Source organism: Coturnix japonica, chromosome 2, assembly GCF_054131305.1.
Source record: "Coturnix japonica strain WE chromosome 2, WE-NBRP24, whole genome shotgun sequence".
Lineage (NCBI taxonomy): Eukaryota > Metazoa > Chordata > Aves > Galliformes > Phasianidae > Coturnix > Coturnix japonica.
The window spans coordinates 30,929,563-30,948,805 of record NC_140664.1 but is presented as its reverse complement, the minus strand read 5'-3'; the positions used below and the strand labels follow the sequence as shown (position 1 = coordinate 30,948,805).

Here is a 19,243-nt window from a genome sequence, read left to right as displayed (position 1 = left end):
ACAGGAACAGACACATTTCATGGTAAATGTGCTGAACTACACAAAGGGTATCCCAGCTTGTTGGAAAATTCCTTGTGGTACTCCTGTGAAGTTTACTTGCCGTACACTGGCTGCACAGAGCAGACTTTATTATCAGCCATTTATTGCAGAGGATTCTCCAAACCAGTAAAAGGACAAAATGTTCCTATCTGGGCAGAGACTTAAGTAACAGCTAAATTAAATCTTTACATTCATAGTATTCGTACAAAGGCAGATGGGAGCAGAAAATGGTGCGATGAAGAATATGGAATGAGATGAGATCACAGCATCAGTCTGTCCTTTGTAGATCTGGACAATGATCACAGAGCCAGATTGGATTAGTGAAACCTATTTACCAGAAGTTCAGAGCAGTTGCGTGAAGCTGAAAGGCAGTCAGGAGAGAGAGGTGGAAAATGCACCAGATTTACAGCTGCAGCGATGAAAATTTAGAAGTTTTCACCACCGTGATTTCATCCAAATGTGAGTACATCGGAACGATAATAAGGGGGACGGTGTTGTTTTTGGGGTGGATGGATGGAGCGCGTTATCCTTAGTGAAACCTTTAAAGGAGCAGCTCATCTGTCTGCTCTCCGTGCCGCGCTGTGCTGCCAGCTCAGCGCTCCCTGCTTCTCGCTGGAGCTGAGCCGTGCAGGTTGCCTCCACATTGTGGCTGTGCAAAATCTTTGCACAGGCAAAACTGGGAGATTTGGAATCAGCGTTCGCACACCTATGAGGTAATTGCTAAAGTGACAGCTTGCAACTGTGTGGCTATTCTATGTGATAGAAAAGAAAATGAAGTTCTGGGAGCAGTTAGCAGCTCGGATGAACTGGGTGAACCGCATGAATGTGGAATTTAAGTCTGCTGGCTCAGTAAGTGGAACATTTCCAAAGCCGTGCCCTCAAAATGAATGCATGATTAACATTAATTGCTTGTAATGAAGAGTAAGAACCGGACAAAGCCCGGTCTGCATTTGATTGAGCAAATTAGTTTGAACTCAATAGCTGCATATTTCAGCAACAAGAAGAAAGCAGGTAAAAGCAGAGAAAACAAATTGTGGGAGCAGATCAGATCTCTTCTTGCAAGCTGCAAGCCTGCACTCTCAGCTGCTTAATTTCAGAATAAGTGGAAATGACAAAGCGAACCATCACCGTAATTGTTTCTGTTGCCTGAAATCTGGACTGCACACACAAACAGCCTCTTGCAGGCAAATCCAGAAACAGCATCTGCAAGAATTCAGCCTTGCCTTCCTGCTCCCTGCAGAAAAATCATGTTTGCAGGGAGAGCTCTGCAACCCCACTGATTTCATTGTTGCCATTGTATTCCTGTGCAAGTGGGTCACTTACGTCTACCTCCACGATTCACTCTTCTTTCAATGGCTATTCATGTAAACTGCATGTTTGCTGGTGCTGTGACTTGCCTTTCATGCCTTCCCTTTCTTCAGCCCGTGTAAGGCATTTGCCACATACGCTGGCAGATGACGAGCAGTGAGTCAGTCTGTGGATTGTACGTACTCTGAAACATGACAATGTATTGCCATTAGGCACATTTATATACGGTTTGTTGTGCACCAGCCTGGCTGCCAATAGCAGCACAACAGTGCTTGCTTTTGGTAAAGATATACAGAAACTGAGCTCCATGCATTGGCCAGTAGCAGACATAAATCATAAAGGTGATTCTTTGTGTCACTGAACTTTTCTACACCTGGGTGCAATTAAAGTGCTTGTGAACAGCTAGTGATATTAGCCTGCACACAGTGCAGCACCATCAGTAAAGTGTTTGCAGCAGCTTCAGAGGCAAAACAGAACACATTTGCAGAAAACAACTTTCATCACGTTTGTATGGTTTTCACCCCACACTTGCTATGCCCTACAATATAAAACTACTCATGCAGGAGAAGGCACTAGGGATCCTGGAGGGTGTCAGCTCCCAGAGCAGACCGCAGTCAAGCTGACAGCTTAGCACACTCTCTAGCTTTGTGCAGGCTGATAACTCACTTGTGATAAGCATGGAAACACTGTACTTCAGCAGGAGGCTTGGACAAGACTTGGTACCTCCTGTTACTTTCTGCTTCACCGAGGGCAGAGCTTGACCAAGACTCTGTTTTCTGTCTGATGAGGTCCTATTGCTCAGCACTTGCATCCTCACTGTGGCATCTGAAGTTGTTCTTCATGCCATTAGAGAGGCTGTGATATGGGCAGCGGCGCCCAGCATGGTGGAGGTCACCACCACCACCACTCATCCATGCTCCACAGGTAGGAGGAGGAGCAGGAGCAGCAGTCCTTCAAAACTTCACATCTCAAGGCAGGAATTCACTACAGCTTCACTGTAGCTGCAGTAATGAGAAGCCCTCCGCCTATTTCCAGCTGTTTCCACATTTTCAGAAGTCTTCACAGATATTAAAGCATGGCAGTACTGAGCACAGCATCTCCTGGATCCCAAAAATGTAAAGGAAAACACACTTAGAGAGCAAGAGTCACCTTCCTGACTCTTCAGTGCCTTTGGGCTATAAATACAGCCTGAAAGGGAAGCCTTCCTTCACATGCCTTGCCTTGGGGTCAGCATTTAGAATGGGAATTAAACACAACTAAATTTCATAGCTTTTTTTTTTTTTTGCAGGCTATTTTTTGTAACCAGTTGTTAAATCCCATAGTCACAACGCCTGTATTCTGTATACAGGGAGGGTAAGAAAGTTAAAGTGCAAAGAATTAGATATAATGAGAGCTGGGAGAATAATTTTCAAACGAAACTGGATGAATGTTTAATCAACCTTTTCTGTGCCCAAAAATGACCATCCAAAACCAATCACTTCAGTGTGAAGGCAACGTCCAGTCAGAAACCTGGCTTATGATCCTGGTATTTCATGTGTCTTGTGGCTAGTCTTTCTGTTCTGCCTGGAATTTTGGTGTCTTCATGGGTTTAAGAAATAAAGTTGAGAAAAAAACTTGAAGGAAAATGCCTTGTAAAAGTTAAAGAACTGAATGGGTCATTCTGACAAGTGAAGAAAAGGAGTGGATGAAGTGCAGATGTTGTGCCTTGGACATAGTGCAGTAAATACGGAATGATGCAATGAAGCAGTCTGGCATTACTGGAAGTCTGTATCTAGATACAGCAATTGGCCTCTCCAAAGTTAATGCAGATCCTAGTCATGGTCTAAGCTGGATGGAAGAGAAGCTTTCCACCAAAGACTCCCATCCATCAGGCAGGAGGCAAGGTCACAACCTAAGGTAGGAAAAGGCCATTTCCTCCTGGAAACCCATAGGGGAAGTGCAGAAACTTTGGGAAGGCTCTTTCCCTGTGCCCAAAAATGTCTATTATATAGCCAGAAGACCTTTTCTGAAGTAACACTAAGAAAAAGACTTCCTTTTGGGTTGTTTCTGCTGGAATATCCCTTAAATATTTTCTTCCTTCCCACTGCACCCTCAGTAAATCCCCATGCAGGCATTTCAGAGACACACATGACATAATCTCACCACCACTGCACAGCTACAGCATTTCAAAGTGATGAGAAACAGCTTAAAAATATTGAAATGGTTTTGTTTTGTTTTGGTTTTGTTGTGGTTTGTAATAGCGGTTATTTATCCCACACTAGCTGTCTCCAGCTCTCACCTTTTCTATGCCTCCCAGCACAGACTTTATAATAGAATGTCTGGCTAAAAGAAGATCCAACAGGCTCATGTGCAGGGCCCCCAGGCAAATGCCAAACACCAGGATCCTCTCTGGAGACTCTCCCCCATTGCATTCCCTCCTGCAGCAGGACCAGGAAGCCTGATTGAGGTGCAGGTCTGCTACTGGTCTCCCAGCACCACAATCCAGCAAGATCTTCACCAGCATCTTCAATAGGCACTGCTACTCAGTGCTATTTGAGTTCACCCACCTCTACCCAACCCTAACCATGTTTCTGTTGTTCTTTTCACAGCATGTAGTCCTGCCCGAAGGAGAGCCAAAAGTGCGCATCACATCCTGACAAAGAGTGTAAGAAAAAACTCTCTCCCTCTCTTTTGTTTTCTTTCTAGTTGGTTAAGCTTATCCTTCAAAATGCTATGGAGAAATGGGAAGCTGATCTTTCAGGGCAAAGAAATGCTGGAGCAGCTGGTGTAGGGAGTGGGGCGGGAAACAGAAAGGGCAGTTCCTGTACAGCTACAGATGATTCCGCCTGTACTTACAGATTATCACACAAGCGCTTTGAAACTCTTTAAAAAACAAGGTCTTTGTGCAGAGCTAGTAAAAATGAACATAGCTTATCAACACGGGTCATCTGAGGGACTCACAGACTTAATTCTTATCCACAAAGCACTAAGGACACTGCCAGAGGGACAGCAAGCAAACTGTAGCAATGTTTTGCTCCGTGGTCTTTCCTTTTCCCATGCACTGACTTCCTTGTCTGATCCCCATTTGTAGATACTCTACTGTGCTCTTCACAGTCCTGATTCCCTAATTTCCCTCTGGCACAGTAGGTCCCTCAGCTTATCAAACTTACCTGTTCACCGGGGAAAACCTTGCCACATTTAATCCCATCTCCTGGTTATTAAAGCAAATCACAGGATAATTCACAGAATGCCTGAAGTGAAGAATCAGTAACACACCTCTGGTATTTGAATGAATAACATACATGTCTGTATTTTCTCCGCTCGTGAAAATCTTATTTTCATCACTCAAGTCGAGGTTTCAAAATGACTCTTCATCCCAATAGAGGACAAAATTCAGTGTCCCAGCATTGCTCAAAATAAGCCATTTTGAAATGCCCGGATTTCTAATCAGAACTTTCTCATAGTCCTGCTCAGGTGGAGAATTTTCAGCAATGTCTCATCAAAATCTAGGACCACCATAGGTCTGTTCTGTTTAGAAAGTTCTCTCCGTTGCATGGCAATCTCTGATATTTATTGGGTTGGATCAGTGTGGCAGCACTATCCTCACAAAGGTCTAAGAAAATAAGAGAGGAAAGTCCCCATTTTCTTACTGCATTTTGATGTGATTTTTTTTACCTTTGGGGCTTTCCTGACCTCAATTAAAGATATCCTTTGATTGGCCCTTAGTCATGATGCACACAGCGTCCTATTAGCAGCAGAAGCACCAAGTCTAGGGAATGGTTTGCAGACCCAGCTAGGCAAGGCTTGCAAACCAACATAATCTGCACAGTCAACTCTTAGCTGAGTGCATTCCGCTTTTTCAGTGCTTACAGCTGCTTACAGCTAATGTGCAACCATTCAGATAAATGGCATGTACTGTAAGATACGTGCCTGTGAGGAAACTGGGACTGCCAATGTCTAGACCCACACTCGAGTAGCAGAATGATTATTTATTTTGCACTTTTACTTTTGCACTACAGTCACTGCTGTAGAAATGCCTCCGCTAACCTGAGAGCTTCTGCTTTGGCGGCTGCAGTGGACATAACTTGAATCCTGGAGAAGGGCAAAAATAGGCAGCAACATGGACATCTGCCAGACTTTTCACAACAGAAACACTCAAGCGGTGCAGCATTAACTGATTTAACATTCAGATGACTGACACTGGGAGGTAATTTCCATGACATTTGAAAATCCATTCCGAGAGCTCAATCATGCCCGTGGAAGGGGGAAACACCTTCTTTTTAAAATCTGTTTCACCAATATTGCTATTTACAGCCCCTGTCTTCTTTACAGCCCTATTCCCAGTGACAGTGGATCTTTCCTTTTTATTTCCCTGCACTCTTATCCTCCAAATCAATGGCTGGAACTTAAAACCACTCTTGACATGAGTATAGGGAAGCTTTGCAGAAAACTGACAAATACCTCTACATGTCCTAGTGCTACCACATTAAAAATGAGGTTCGCATTAGCCCACCAGAAAGAGCCTAACTCCAAAAATCTAACATTTCCCCCATTAATAATAACATAACCTGACTGTCCAGCCTCAAAGCTTCACGGTTTTACTCAAATTGAGATGTTTAATTGTCACCTTTCCAGGGCTTTGATTCCAGGAGTGCTGATGGGGTTGCTGGAGAAGCTTCTGCACTGTCCTGCAATGGAAAATAAAGATATCTTACTAAGCTCTGAATTCAGAGTAAGCATCCTACAAGCAGAATGAACAAGCTGAGTGATGTACAGATTTAGACTGATAATTATTTTAAGAGCAGTTCACTAACTGTGTGGACTTTGGATGAATGCCATTCACACAAGATTTGAATTTCCTGGTACATTTAGGAAAGAAAAGTGACTTCCCGCTGATCCTTCTGCCTTACCCCAGGTACCCTGGAGAAATGTCAGCTCTACTTTAGATCAAAACTGTACTGCAGCAGGTTTAGATTCCTGACCCAGATAAGTCTTTATGTATTATAGTAATGTGTGAGGTGGTCAAAGTCATGGTGAAGTCTTGACTTTGGAGATAAGTAACTCCCAAAGTCTACTACTGCCAAATGCTGCAAACAAAACATGTTAACTGAAGTTGGAGGTGGAGCTGCTGTCCATGACTGTAATGGCAAATGGCATTGAAATTCGCTGGAAGGAGGATGGTATGTAACCAGAGACCTTGAGAACACAGATAATGTGCCTGAATAATTCCTGCAAGTAACAGAGTTCAAACTAATTGTCATCCTTTGCAATGCACAGGCAGATTGTTAAGTTTTAAATCAGCGGTGGTTTATGCTAATCAAATAAGCACTTTCAGGATCAGAGAATACTGCTGCCAGCATCCTACTTACCAAAAATGATCTTTCCATGACCAGGAAAAAGAGTGGAGCTTGTGTTTTGTTAGGAGAAGGCTGCAGATGTTTTCTGCCATGCACCGAAGAAGACTGAGTGTGAGGAAGAGTACTGCACGTCTTTCCAGGGTTGGTGGGAAAGCTGAGCTTTGCAGCACACCTTGAAAGCCAGAAGAGCTTGGTTCCACAAGCAGCCCCTATGGCAGTGGGGCTGTCATGATAAACACCCTTCTAGTCATGGCCACATCATATCTGTAATGAGGACAGGTGCCTCCACTGTTGTCTCTGTGGTGGCAGAGAGATGTTCTTGCTAAGCAGCTCTCAAGGTTTGGCAATGCAGTGGGCTGCTGAGCCAGGCCCCAGCACAGGAGCTGTATGGGGAGCTCCTGCAGATGCCACCTCCCTGGGCTCCTGCAGGCCTCCCACCACCAGCATCCCCTCCTTCCTGAGAGAACAGTGGAGGGGCTGAGACCTGGCCCTGTCTAGCACTGCCAGATTCACAGTCAGGAGAGCTGGGCCCACCTCTAGCACATGTTTATCTTCAAGGACATCATCAGTACCTTTGGCTTTAACTTAACATTGGGCACATCCTTAAGTAGCTTACGGAGAAAGCGCTGCGTTAGGCTGCATGCCAAGATCCACTGAACTGGAAGAAAACCCCTCTTAGGGCTCAGATTAGGCTTTGGTTACCTCACCACACCTTTACAGCAGCATTTTTGCCTGCTGTCAGGGCCCTTCCTGCTCCTTGTCCTGACAGCTAGTGGGACCTAGATAGGTGATTCCCTGGCTCCTGAGCGCACAGGGAATCAAAAAAAGCGAAATATCATTGGACTTGGGCTTTTTTTTCCTACTTTGGGAAACATCTGTTTGCATGAGTTTTAAAATGTGCCTGAAAAATTCATGCACAGAATATGCCAGATTAACAGTAAACTGAATTCAAACTTATTGGAAGAAAATGAACAGTTTTAAGAACGTCAGGTGACATAACGGAATGCAGTTTTGTTTTTATCTCAAGTGAACATCAGAAGGCAGAGCAATAGATAGAATAAGGCCTTCTCCTTGTCAGTAGTGCACCAGTAGATTTGCTGGTCTAAGCCACCATAAAACAAAATAACTGTATTTATACATAAAACAGGTATAGGGCAACCATCGGTCATCAGGTGCACACCAAGTAACAGTCTGAAGGTTTGCCATGCATCTTGTTTCCTCGCTGCTTTGGATCTTTGCCCCCTTTAACTCCTCTGCGTGACAGCAGTAGGTCTTCAGGGAAGAATGTAAGAAACAAAGCTTGAACCTCTCTTTCACTGCTGCAAGGACTTTAATCTCCTTGAGATAATTATTTCTGGACCATCTTGGGTAACAGTCACTAGTGGGTCAATCTTCTTGGTGACTACCCTGTTTTCATTAAAATTACATTAGCTCCAGCCTCCCCCATTCATCACCCGTGGGACTGCACTCAACAATGTAGAAAAGTATCTGATTTTGTTCAGACTCAGGAATACTGTTCAAGTTACATGGAGCCTAATGCTGATGCGTGTGCACCCACTGAACCCCAAGCAACAACCCCCCCTCTAGTAACTGGAAAGCAGTCAGAAGAACAAGCATTGCACTGCTCTCACTGGGGTTGCTCCAGGTGAATTTAACAATGACAGCTTGGTGGCTCGCTCCCTGTCCAGCTGTAACATGATGGTTTTGCATCTTCACCACAGGTGGTAGCAGTGTCTGACTGTCGGCCACACCGGCCAGAGAAGCTGCAGCCCCACCACGGTGACCTCTTCCAGGTGCTCTACAGAGAAGAAGAGGTGCACAGCTTGGACCACGTGCGGGGTGGGCAGCAGGGACCCTGCAGCCCCAAGCATGGTAAGTCCTCAGTGGTGGCTTCACTGTCTGCACTGCTTCAGGACAGTTTTAGATATCGCAGTCTTCTGGTCTGCATCAAAGCAGACTTGTTATATACAGAAGAAATATTTCCACGCTTAAAACGCTCAGTGGAATTTAAGACTAGGGCATTGCAGAGCCCTGCTCCCTGCAAAAGCAAGCTAATAAAGCAGTGCTTGCTTTATCCAAAGGCATAAACTCTCCCTTTCCAAGAGCTGACAGCATTGCAGAGATGATAGACTGCTTATAACTGGGCTTGCCTGACTCATCTCTTTATTTAAGATTCCTGTTCAGATGCTTAAAATTTGCCAAAACATAATTATTTGAGATGAATTTTTAGATTCTGGATGTCAGCTGCAGACATGATTTTGTATTTTCAACCAAAACTCGTTCATCATATCTGTGAGAACCCGTGAAAGAAAAAATAAGATATGCCGATGCAAAACCAAGGAAATGAATAAACATAAGCAGGCTGTTTGTTCAGTGTGCTCAAAGCTGGTGTGTTATGCTTGGAAGGAGAAACTCAAGCAAGGACATGGAGTTTGGCATGGGATGGCCTTTCAATCAAAACCACTCCCTTATTTCTCCCATGAAAAACCACCCGTATGCCATTAAACCATAAGCCTTTGAAAAATCCCATTTGGCACACGGTCAGTAGAGACATAGGAAGTTTATCTGTTAAAAAGTCATTAAATGTGTAGAACAGATTCTACCATGAATGAACGTGGTCTTCACACCACTAATAGGCAGCCACCGTGCTTGTAAGGCACCTGCTCTGAACACAGAATAGACAAGAGCAGGGCCTGCAGGATTGTGAAGGAACAAACTGAGCTCGGGACCATGTAGAAAGATCTGAAACCAGGAACAGAGCCTAAATGTGGCAGAACAACGACCTGGGGCTGAGTGGGGATGGAGGAGTGCCTGAGGAACAGCAGGTGCCAGAGAGGTACTGGGGGAGAAAGACATTGTCTGTTGTGAGGGGAAGCAATGGGGAAAAGGTGACTGATAGGCACCAATGGGAGAAAGGATGGAGGGATCAAAAAATAAAAGTGAAAAAAGGAAGGAACGGTTCTCATAACAGGAGAAAGTTGTGACTGAGCAAAGAAACTGGTTTACCAAATGCAAAATGGGGAGAAACTAATGTTAAGTTAGGCTGTGTTCAGCAAAATAGATCTGAGAACAAAAGAGAGGCAAAGAGGTTTGTTGGAGGAGTGGAAGAAGGAAGCAAGGAGCGTGGGATAGGACGATTTCATCAGGAGCTCAAGGCACCAGAGCTCCTCCAGGTCTCTCATAAGCGTGTGTAAAGTAGTTGTTTGTAGGGTCCTGGCCCAGAAGGTACTCAGGGCATTCACAATGCACCCCACCACCAGCGTCCCAATGAGCACTTACCAAACGGAAGCCACAAGGCCTTACTTTTGCTTAAATATTTTGCAAAACTTGGCCGGGATATTTTTCTGGATCTAATAAAAAAGAAATGCTGAGGGGAAGATTCAGATAACGTAAAAGTAAAACAAACAAACAAAAAGACGGAGCACTGATGCCTGGAGCCAGCTTCTGGATACTGTTAGTACCTAATACACGAGATGAGAGGAAGCAATTGGATTAAAATTTGATGTGAGGAATACAGTTAGGTACCTAATGGAATTATTGGTGGGGGAGGAAAAGGGTTAGCTAAGATGTTTATCACAGTCAACTATTGCCCCCAGAAGGACAAGACGATTCTGACTGTTAAGTCATGCTGGGGACAGTGCTATAAGCAGCATCTCTGTTATTTCTGATGTTTCCAATCATTGTTTATGCTCCATTGGTAGCAGCAAATGTGAGTCTTACTGTATTGTCTGTGGTAGTGAATCCTGGTGTTTCTGTAAATCCCCACTCTTCTCTTACTTGAATACTATCTTCAAAAAAGAGCAGACAAATCGGACTGGCCAGGAACAGAAAGAAAGGGTGGAAAAAAAAGTGATCCACGGTCCTGCAGTCACATGGGAGGATTTGGCTCCATGAGAATAAACTTGGAATCCCTCCTTGATTTATTTCCTTGGCACAACTAGCAGGAATGGCAGTGAGCATTTCCACGTGGATAAGCTCTTGGCTGGGTGCTCGCTCTAACAGCAAGCTAACCTCCAGCCTTGAGGACAGCAGAGATGTCCCACTCAGCCACAGGCAGACAGAGGCTAAAATCCTTCCCTGTGATATTCTGGACGTAACACTCCCTGCTCTCTATGACTTCTTTGATCAGTTCAGAAAGGAGAATGACCCCTTGCTCCTACACAGCACAAACCTGGTGGTCGTCTGCTGAGGAGCAGCAGGAGGGCCTGCTCATCTCTTATATGCACACTTTATATATATATGTATATATACATCTACATGGTCTAAGGACAGTTCCTTGTCTCATTTGAAAAGTCTCGGGGCAGTTAAATGATTTTCTGTAATTACTAAGCAGTTTCAATATCACTCGTTTTGACATCACAGTACATGAAAAAAGAAAATGTTTGTACCTTTGGCTATAATCAAATCTGGCTGGACTCTAATCTGAATCTTGGCTATTTCATCCTTGACAGAAGTATATGGAAAGATGCTCTTAATACCAGCTGAGCCAATGGAATACTTATAATACCCTGTTTCTTGTGTTTGACAGTGGGAATAACTGAACGAGGGACATCCAAACCCTGTAATCACCAGTCGAATGGGAAACCTTTGGTAAGTAAACATAGCAATATAATATAGCCCTAGAGACCTGTACAAAAGCCTTAGCTCCTGAGGAACCTGGGCATAAAAATAAGGGATAAAAAGCTCTGCAAAGCTCCCACTTTATTCTGGTAAGAGAAATTCACGCTCATACAAGCACTGTGTTGAAGCTCGTGTGACCATTCACACGAGCAAACAGTGTTTGTGTGGACAACGGTACAGCAGTCAGGATCAAATCTTTGTTCTCTTGCTAAGTGATGTGCAGTATTTATTCATTTTTGGTAAAAAACAGCCTCTTTCCTCAGACTAACCTCAGGTTTCCACTCATCAATGCTGTTGCTTTTCCCTCCAGCAGCCTCCATCATCTCTAGCCCTCCCCATCACAGCAAAGCCGGCTCTTACAGGATCAACTATGGATGACCACCCGCTCACAGAAGAGTGAGTCCATGCCATTCTCTCACTAAAACTTAATTAAGGAACAGTCTGACCTTAGTGTAAATGCATCTCATCAGTAGACGGTTAACTCAGAAATGGATCTGGGTGACATTTGAACTCATTGCGATGGTGTCAAAGGGACAATGATTAGCCGTTGGGTTTTGGTGGCTGGTCATTGTAAAGATGGGCACAGGCTGCAGAGATAAGTGTTTTATGTCAGCTCTCCTGTGCTTTATTTGCCAGCCGGAGGCAGCGCTTGAGGAAGATGGCAGAGTATGACCTGACCATGACACCAGGAGCAGAAGCTTCTCTGCCACTGACAGGAGGCAGCCTGTACGGGACACCCAGCTTGCTAAGGAAGATGTGGATGAAGCACAAGAAGAAGTCAGAGTACCTGGGGGCAACAAACAGTGCCTTTGAGGCAGACTGATAAGTCTCAACATCACTCAAAAAGACACAAGTTCTTTTAGCTAGGACGAGGTGCTCTAGGATTGATGAAGAAACAGACACAGCACAGCTCCCCAGGAAAAAGATACCCTTTTCATTACTTGATGCCATTGCCTCAGAATGGTAGGAGAAAAGCTAATTAAGGTTAAAATGGTGAGTATGATGCAACATATTAACCTTTCTTTGTTGCAGTAATCTAGAATATCAAATATCCCACCAGATTCACATCCTGACTCAATGATGCTGAAACTATTGCTGACCTATTGTATGCATCCTGTCTGAATCGTCTCAGACACACAAGAGAAGCCAACCAAGATGTTTGTGTGCTTCTATAAGGTTACAGTTCTCTTTTTGTTATTGAGTGCCATTAAGTGCCAGGGCCTTGCTCATTGTGTACCACTTTTGTCCTCCTTCCCCCTCATATATCCTCTCGTCAGAGATATGAGATAAAAAACACATGATATGCTTAATTTAGAAATTGCTGGTTATGGTCCCTTGCTTTTTTTTTTTTTATTTCAAAAGAAGATGATACAAAAAGTTTTCCCCAGTACTACAGGCAATATTATATTAGTCAGGAACAATACTTGTTCCATATGAGTGCTCCCCTGCACGTACTGCACAGGATTTTGGTTTGCCTGAGCCTGCAGAACAGCAGACTTTAGCAGGGATCTACAGCCAGGAGGCACATGCTGGAAAAAGCATTGGGACAGGCTAGAAGGCCTTGTTTAAAATCATATTATGCCACCTCCAGTCTCTCAGTCTGGAGGTTGCCAAGAGGAGTGAGGAATCAGGCCTTTGTAAAATACCTCAACTGCCCATCGGACAGCACCATGGCTAGAAGTCACACTGCCTCTCCCCTTCCTCCTTCCTACCAAAGGCAGAAGCTCTGCTCTGGCCAAGCAGCCTGACAGAGACAGCCCAGAGGTATGAGCTCCTCTCCTGCTTCCTTGCATCCTCCTGTGAGCAGATCAGCATGCAGCTCCTCTTTAACCACAAGCAATAGGTGAACCCATCACAGGGGTGAACCACACCTCTCCCTTGGAGCCTGCCTCATTCCCCTGTGCAATAGTCTGGATTGTGTAACCCTACCAACATCCAAGTCCTCCACAGATGGATAAAGCTACAGCCATCCTCAAGATTTTCCTGAAATGCCTTTTACAAATATCACCAACCATGCTGCCCCCTCCTCTGCCCCCCAAAATCCTGTCAGCAGCCTGTAGGCACCTACTATTTTTCACATGAACAGGTGGGACTACTTGCTTGCACAGCAATGTAGACATCCAAGGAGTAAGGAAGATGGTATTAACTGGTCTCATTCCCCAAGCAAAGCAAAAATAAAAAGCAGACAGAGGGAAGTGTCCATTCGCTGTATTTGGGATAGCTAAGACTGAGCATTCGTGATACCTGCCCATGTAGCTGATGTGACCTGAAGAGCATAGTCCAGGGCAGCAAGAGCTGAGAACTGTATCCTAATAGTTCATTCTGTTAATTGATAGCTGTAAGTAGTATAATGATGGAGAAGAAATAACTGATATTTCTATGTCATATTTGCTGTATCTTGACACGTGTATTTCTGGTTTCCTTATTTATTTAATTTATAACTTGGGTCTGCAAGTGGAGGAAAGGACGAAATTTCTCTGTATTGCAGGAACTGCTGTGAAGATTTCTTGTAGTGTGGTAGATACATAGATACTAATTTATTGATTCAAATAAAATACGTCCTGTTCATACAAAAAAAAACAAACAAAAACAAAACAAAAACAAGAAACAAGCAATGTGGTGACATCTGTGTCTCAGTGATTTTTGGGAAGGATTTAGTGGAAATAAAGGCAGGTTTTGTGATACCGAGGAACATTCACAACTCATGGCAAAGAGCGCAAACTTTGTTCCCCCACAGGAAGAGCCCAAAAGTGTGCATTTGTGAACAGATCCAGTACTGTACTAGTGGAAAAGTCATTGCTTTTTATTAGATACTCAGAGAATGGCCCTGGCACAGCCAGGAGGTAGATGCTGCATGCAGAACTTCTTTATGGTAAGGGTGATGGAGCACTGGAACAGGTTGCCCAGAGAGGTTGTGAAGTCTTCTTCTATGGAGATATTCAAGACCCTGCTGGATGCCTACCTACATGATCTATTGTAGGGTACCTGTTTTAGCAGGAGGTTGGACTCAATGGTCTCCCGAGGTCCCTTCCAACCCCTGCAATTCTGCAATTACACAGGCATCTGTTCATTTGATCCAAGTGCACTATGGACATGGCCTATAGTTTCCTCATGGCAATGGGAGGTAAGCAGCACCACCTGCCTTCCCATAGATAACAGCATGAAGAAAGGCTCTCCTCAAGTGTAATCAAATCTCTAGTAGAAACTAAAACTGAGTGCTCTCTATTTTCAGCAAATTCACTCAACTTACCACAAAGAGCACGACCTTTGGAAACCATGCACTGCACCATGGGAAGCACAAGGCCCAACATGAGGTGGGTGGCACAGGGGCACCAGAGCTCAGGATGGGGGAGCTGACACAAGCCTGTGAAGGGAAACTTTGAGAAACAGTAGGAAAAAATATGTATGGCATTAGCATCCTTCACCAACTCGGACTTTGGACACTCTGTCCTTTAGAATAGACCTTATCTCCTCAGCTCTCATGAGGAGGCACAACACCGCTGGTGCCAAAGGCAGAAAAGCAGCCATATGCAGCTCAGCGCACGGCTGCTGGCACTGCCTGGCACACGCACGCTGCCACACTTGATAACATCTACAGGAGAATGCATTTACCAGACACGTTTCTTGTCATTTTGCAATGTTTTTGGTTCACCGGCACTACAGAGATACAAACTGGGGCACGGACATGCTTAAAGCAGCACAAGGATAACCCGCTGCGTTTAGCATCACGCTTGCAGTAATTTGTATTTCGTTTCCAAAAATAGCTTCTAATTTCTGCTCACCACTTCGAAAACATCTTTGTGACAGAGCTACTCCTTAAAATATCCACCAATTATTTGCATACCACTTTATTTCAATAAACTGTAGTGAATTTAGAACGAGGCCACTATACACAATAATTCTTACCGATGCATTAAAAATCTCAGATATGCTTTGCCTGCCTTCCTTCCCCTTTTGCTTTCACTACAGATTGTGTAGCAAAGGGATTTACCAGAAGTGCCACTCACAGACATCTCTGTCTTGGGGAATAGCACACAGTTTTTACAGAAAACACTGGTATTTTAAAAGGAACATTGCTATTTGCACGACAAACTTCACATCTCGGAGTTACCCAGCCAAAAGAGTTACGACATCACGACTCGCACACGCAAACAAAAATGGAACAAGTCAGATTTCACAGACGAAATCTCAGCTCACAAAGCTCTATGCAAACTCCTGATGCAAAGGCAGAGAAGAGGCCCTGACACCCCATCGTGCCAGCCTGGGCCAGGCACTCTGCACATGGGGCCCAGTCCCACACCCAAAGGCCCACCTGCCTCACAGCTTACTCTGTTTTATTTTAGACCAACATTTTCCTACTTGCATAGTCACGTTTTGCATAGCAGCAAAACAGCAAAAGGCAGTGCAAAGTCAGTTTGCCTGATGCCCCCCTTTTTGTGAGGGGCGTGCACTGGACCATAAAGCAGAAAAGACATGCAAAAGGCCCCGCAACGTGCCTGCTGCCTCCCTGTGCAACTGAGCGGGCACTGTTGGGTAAAGCCAGCCCTCAGCACCCGCTCAGGCGCAGTCATGCTGAGAGCTGACGTTGCAAAACCCTGCGCTGCAGAGCTTGTTGCTGCTGCTCCGTGCCATGCAGAGCAAGGCGGAGGTCAGGAAGCAGCGATGCCGTCATCAAAGCAGTCGCCCCAGCAACAAAGGCTGTCAAACAAAACAAAACTATGAAGCAAAAGCTGCCTCAAGGTACTTCAGCACTAGTCATAGCAAGGCTATCTGCAACTGTCGGATGGCACAAAGTCCTGCAAGGGATTTTTTGGAGTAAAGACAGTCTTTCCTGTGAAAACTGCAGCTCTGCTTCTCTATCACTCCCACCCAGAGTCCTGTTAATACTGTATAAAGAATCATAGAATCATAGAATGACCTGGGTTGGATATCTGGCATTCGTCCCTGTAAGCTCAGATGAAAGCAGATTCACCAACCAAATCTGAAACAAGTTGGTAGACTTGTTTGTAACAAACGCTTGTGAACGGTGTCAGTACTGAGCTGTGCTCTGGCTCTTTCAGTGCCTGTTTTAATCGAGATAGTGACAGCTAATGACAAAACTTTATTTGTAATAGTTTATGCCATAAATAGAAATGTCAAGCTATTTAGCTGACTATAGCATGTTTGAGGTGGTTAACTCAATAGTGGAAGAGATACAAGTATAGTGGAAAGGAGAAATAACCTGAAACAAGCCTCTAATATTCCCCTCCACGGGCAGACCCTTGGACAGAAAAGACAAAGCGATCCCCAGAATTTTACTAATAGACAAGATGTCTGGAAGTTTCCACTCCTTTTGCTAGCAGCACACTAAGGTGGTTGTGTCTCTGATGGGGTGCTCACCAGGTCTTCAAGTGGGAAGCAGAGACATACAGAGGTCACAAGGCACCTCAGGAGATGCCTTTTCTCTCCTAAGGATATGAAATGAACTCCTGCAGTGTGACTGAGGATGCACCAAGCCACATCTTACAAAGCAGTTACGGTCTGATTGCTGCCACACCAGCACCTGCACTGTCCCAACTCCATCCTACCTGCTGGCCAGAGCAGAGGCCGCTCACTCAGAACCCAGTGATGACAGTGTTGTGAATCAGGTCAGATGGTTACAGTGGTCACGTCTGTCTCTAGAAACCTGAGGCATTAGGTTGGCAGCCAGAAGCTCTTCACAGGTTCTCCCAGAGGCCCCACAATGGAGGGAAAACTCGCAGCTCAGCTCCCACACATCTAGTTATGCAGTGTTGGTTTAAGCAGAGTGTTTTGGAAAGTAGCACACATACAAACCCTGTCACAGCCGGTGCACCCTGAGCAATCCTATCACCCAGTCACCACTGCTCACTGCAAATGTCGTTACTGTATTTCCCTTTATTTACCACAAGAAAGCATGTTGATGTCCATCCAGTCAGAGCAGACTCACACAGCTGTCAAGTTGTACCACACTCTGGTAATGAGCACAGCCACTGGGGTACTGAAACAAATGGCCCCCCACAGAAATAGTCACACAAAGCATCCAAAGGGTCTTAACCAACACCAAAGCACAGGAAAGTGAGCAGGATCAGACACCGCTGATGTTGTGGGTGCTGGCCCCCTGGTTGCCCTTCCAATCTTGCCCCACTCCCCTTCCAGTGTCAAAAACCAGGGGGAAAATGACTGAGAAAAGCATACTGCTATGTGCCAGGGGCTGGACTGAACCTCTGGACCCAGCTGCCCATCTGAGCACCATTTCCAGCTCAGCAGCTCAGCTATGCACTGCAGTAACAGCCCCAGCACAGGCAGCATCCCAGCCCCCTCAGAAGTACGACCCCAATCGACCCCAGACCCCTCTCATGTTTTTCTCCAGCCCACCAGACAACAGCAGCAGAGCAAGTAATGCATTTTACACGTTTGCCCAACGCAATTATCCACACGCTGTCAGTGGAGGAGCTGCATTGTCAGCCTCGGCTGGACACAGTTAAGCTGATTTGCACAGGCTGGCAAAACTCCTCTTTATGGACTGGTGTCTACTGTGGCCCTTATTGCTCCAGGGCCGTTCCTAACTTACAGCCCAGCCCTCCAGTTTCCATACAGGGAGGTTTGGGGAGGGCCGGGCTGCTTCCTCATATGGGCTCCCGCCTGGAGGAGGAGGGTGCTGGGGGATGGAAGGATCATCTCTCCATGGGCTTGTGCTGCAGGCTTCCTTCCCATTCGCTTTGCCATGCTGGTGAGGCCTTCATGCCAGCACTGCGGGCCGGTATTTGCCAACTGCACTCCACAGAACAGCACTGGGAGCTGCAGGCCAAGTGAAAATGCTTGTGCTGTGCTCAGTGCCAGCGAGGGCACAAAGGGAGCACAAACTCACACACACAGGACGCTCGGCGCCCAGCCCTGCCTGCTCCCTGAGGAGCCCGCTCTGAAGAGAGGTTGTGAGAGAGGAAAAAGGGAAAGAGCAAGCTCTCCCCTTCCCGCCAAAAATTATGCGGCAGCAGGTCCGCGCAGTGTCTGCCAGATGACCCGCCTGTCACACTCATAATTGCTTCCCATCTGGTGTCTGGCGTACACAAAGCCTGGCCGTTCGCCAGCGCAGGGGCGAGGCACAGACTGGCCTACTTCTGGTGCTGCGGGCCGTGCACACACCGGCTCCCTCCGTATGGCTCCGGAGATATGGCATTCATTTGTAAATTGCGGGCGGAGGGCTGACGGGATGCTCTGCCATCGGGCAGGCACGACGGGCACGGCCACGGCTCTTGGAATGACACATAGCACAGCCCGCTTCGTTTGTATTTCCTAGAGATCTTTGAGACGTTTTGTTTATGGGTATGTGCGTTCAGTGACCAGCTTTGCCCAGTTGGTTGGGTTTTAATATCTGTTTTTTCCATCTGCTCTGTAGTCAGAAGACGCAGAAAAGCAGGAGCTGGGGAAGCAATCCTGTGGACTATGCAGAAGAAACATGAAATCCCATAAAAGGCAGCAGAAGGTACAGAATTCCTTTTGCTGTAGCAATTGCATTGAGGGGTCATGCAATCTAACCTCTAGCATTACTTGCTAAGTCTACCCAGTCCCACAACTCTGAAAACACCAGCGGCAATGAAACAGAAGAGCCAACGAAATGAAAGCAACCACCCAACCCAAGTTGATCCTGAGAAATGCCATATTGTACTTCTCTTAACTCTAAACACAAAAGCTGTAGCACTGAGGTTTCCTTGTAATCATTAAGATGGACTACAGCAGGTATGAGCACTCAATTTTTGACTTTATATAAAGTGAACATAATGTATAAATTCCAAAGCTGTTTCTAGCACATGATGTTAGCAGAACTACAAGGATCCTATTCTCCCCCAGCTGCAGGGCAAGAGTCCAACCCACTGGAGGGTTAGGCTGGCATTCTCCAGGGGAAGCCACACAGACTAGCAAGAGGGACCTCTCTCGGCTCA

General features: G+C 45.6%; 1 protein-coding gene across 4 annotated transcripts; it reads left to right on the top strand.

The window, feature by feature from the left end:
- Window positions 1–383: 383 nt before the first annotated feature.
- Window positions 384–13,914, top strand: VXN (vexin). 4 transcript variants are annotated; one of them, XM_015855742.3, is made up of 6 exons: window positions 384–498; window positions 3,936–3,991; window positions 8,405–8,555; window positions 11,212–11,273; window positions 11,617–11,699; window positions 11,940–13,914. In XM_015855742.3, the coding sequence occupies exons 1-6, from the start codon at window positions 432–434 to the stop codon at window positions 12,124–12,126; spliced, it is 606 nt and encodes a 201-aa protein (XP_015711228.1). In that variant the 5' UTR covers window positions 384–431; the 3' UTR covers window positions 12,127–13,914. The 4 variants fall into 4 exon arrangements, with proteins under 4 accessions (XP_015711228.1, XP_015711227.1, XP_085393472.1 ...); XM_015855741.3 differs by having other exon boundaries at window positions 11,614–11,699; XM_085537346.1 differs by lacking the exons at window positions 384–498; window positions 3,936–3,991 and adding exons at window positions 5,387–5,533; window positions 5,962–6,058 and having other exon boundaries at window positions 11,614–11,699.
- The last annotated feature ends 5,329 nt before the right edge of the window (window positions 13,915–19,243 follow it).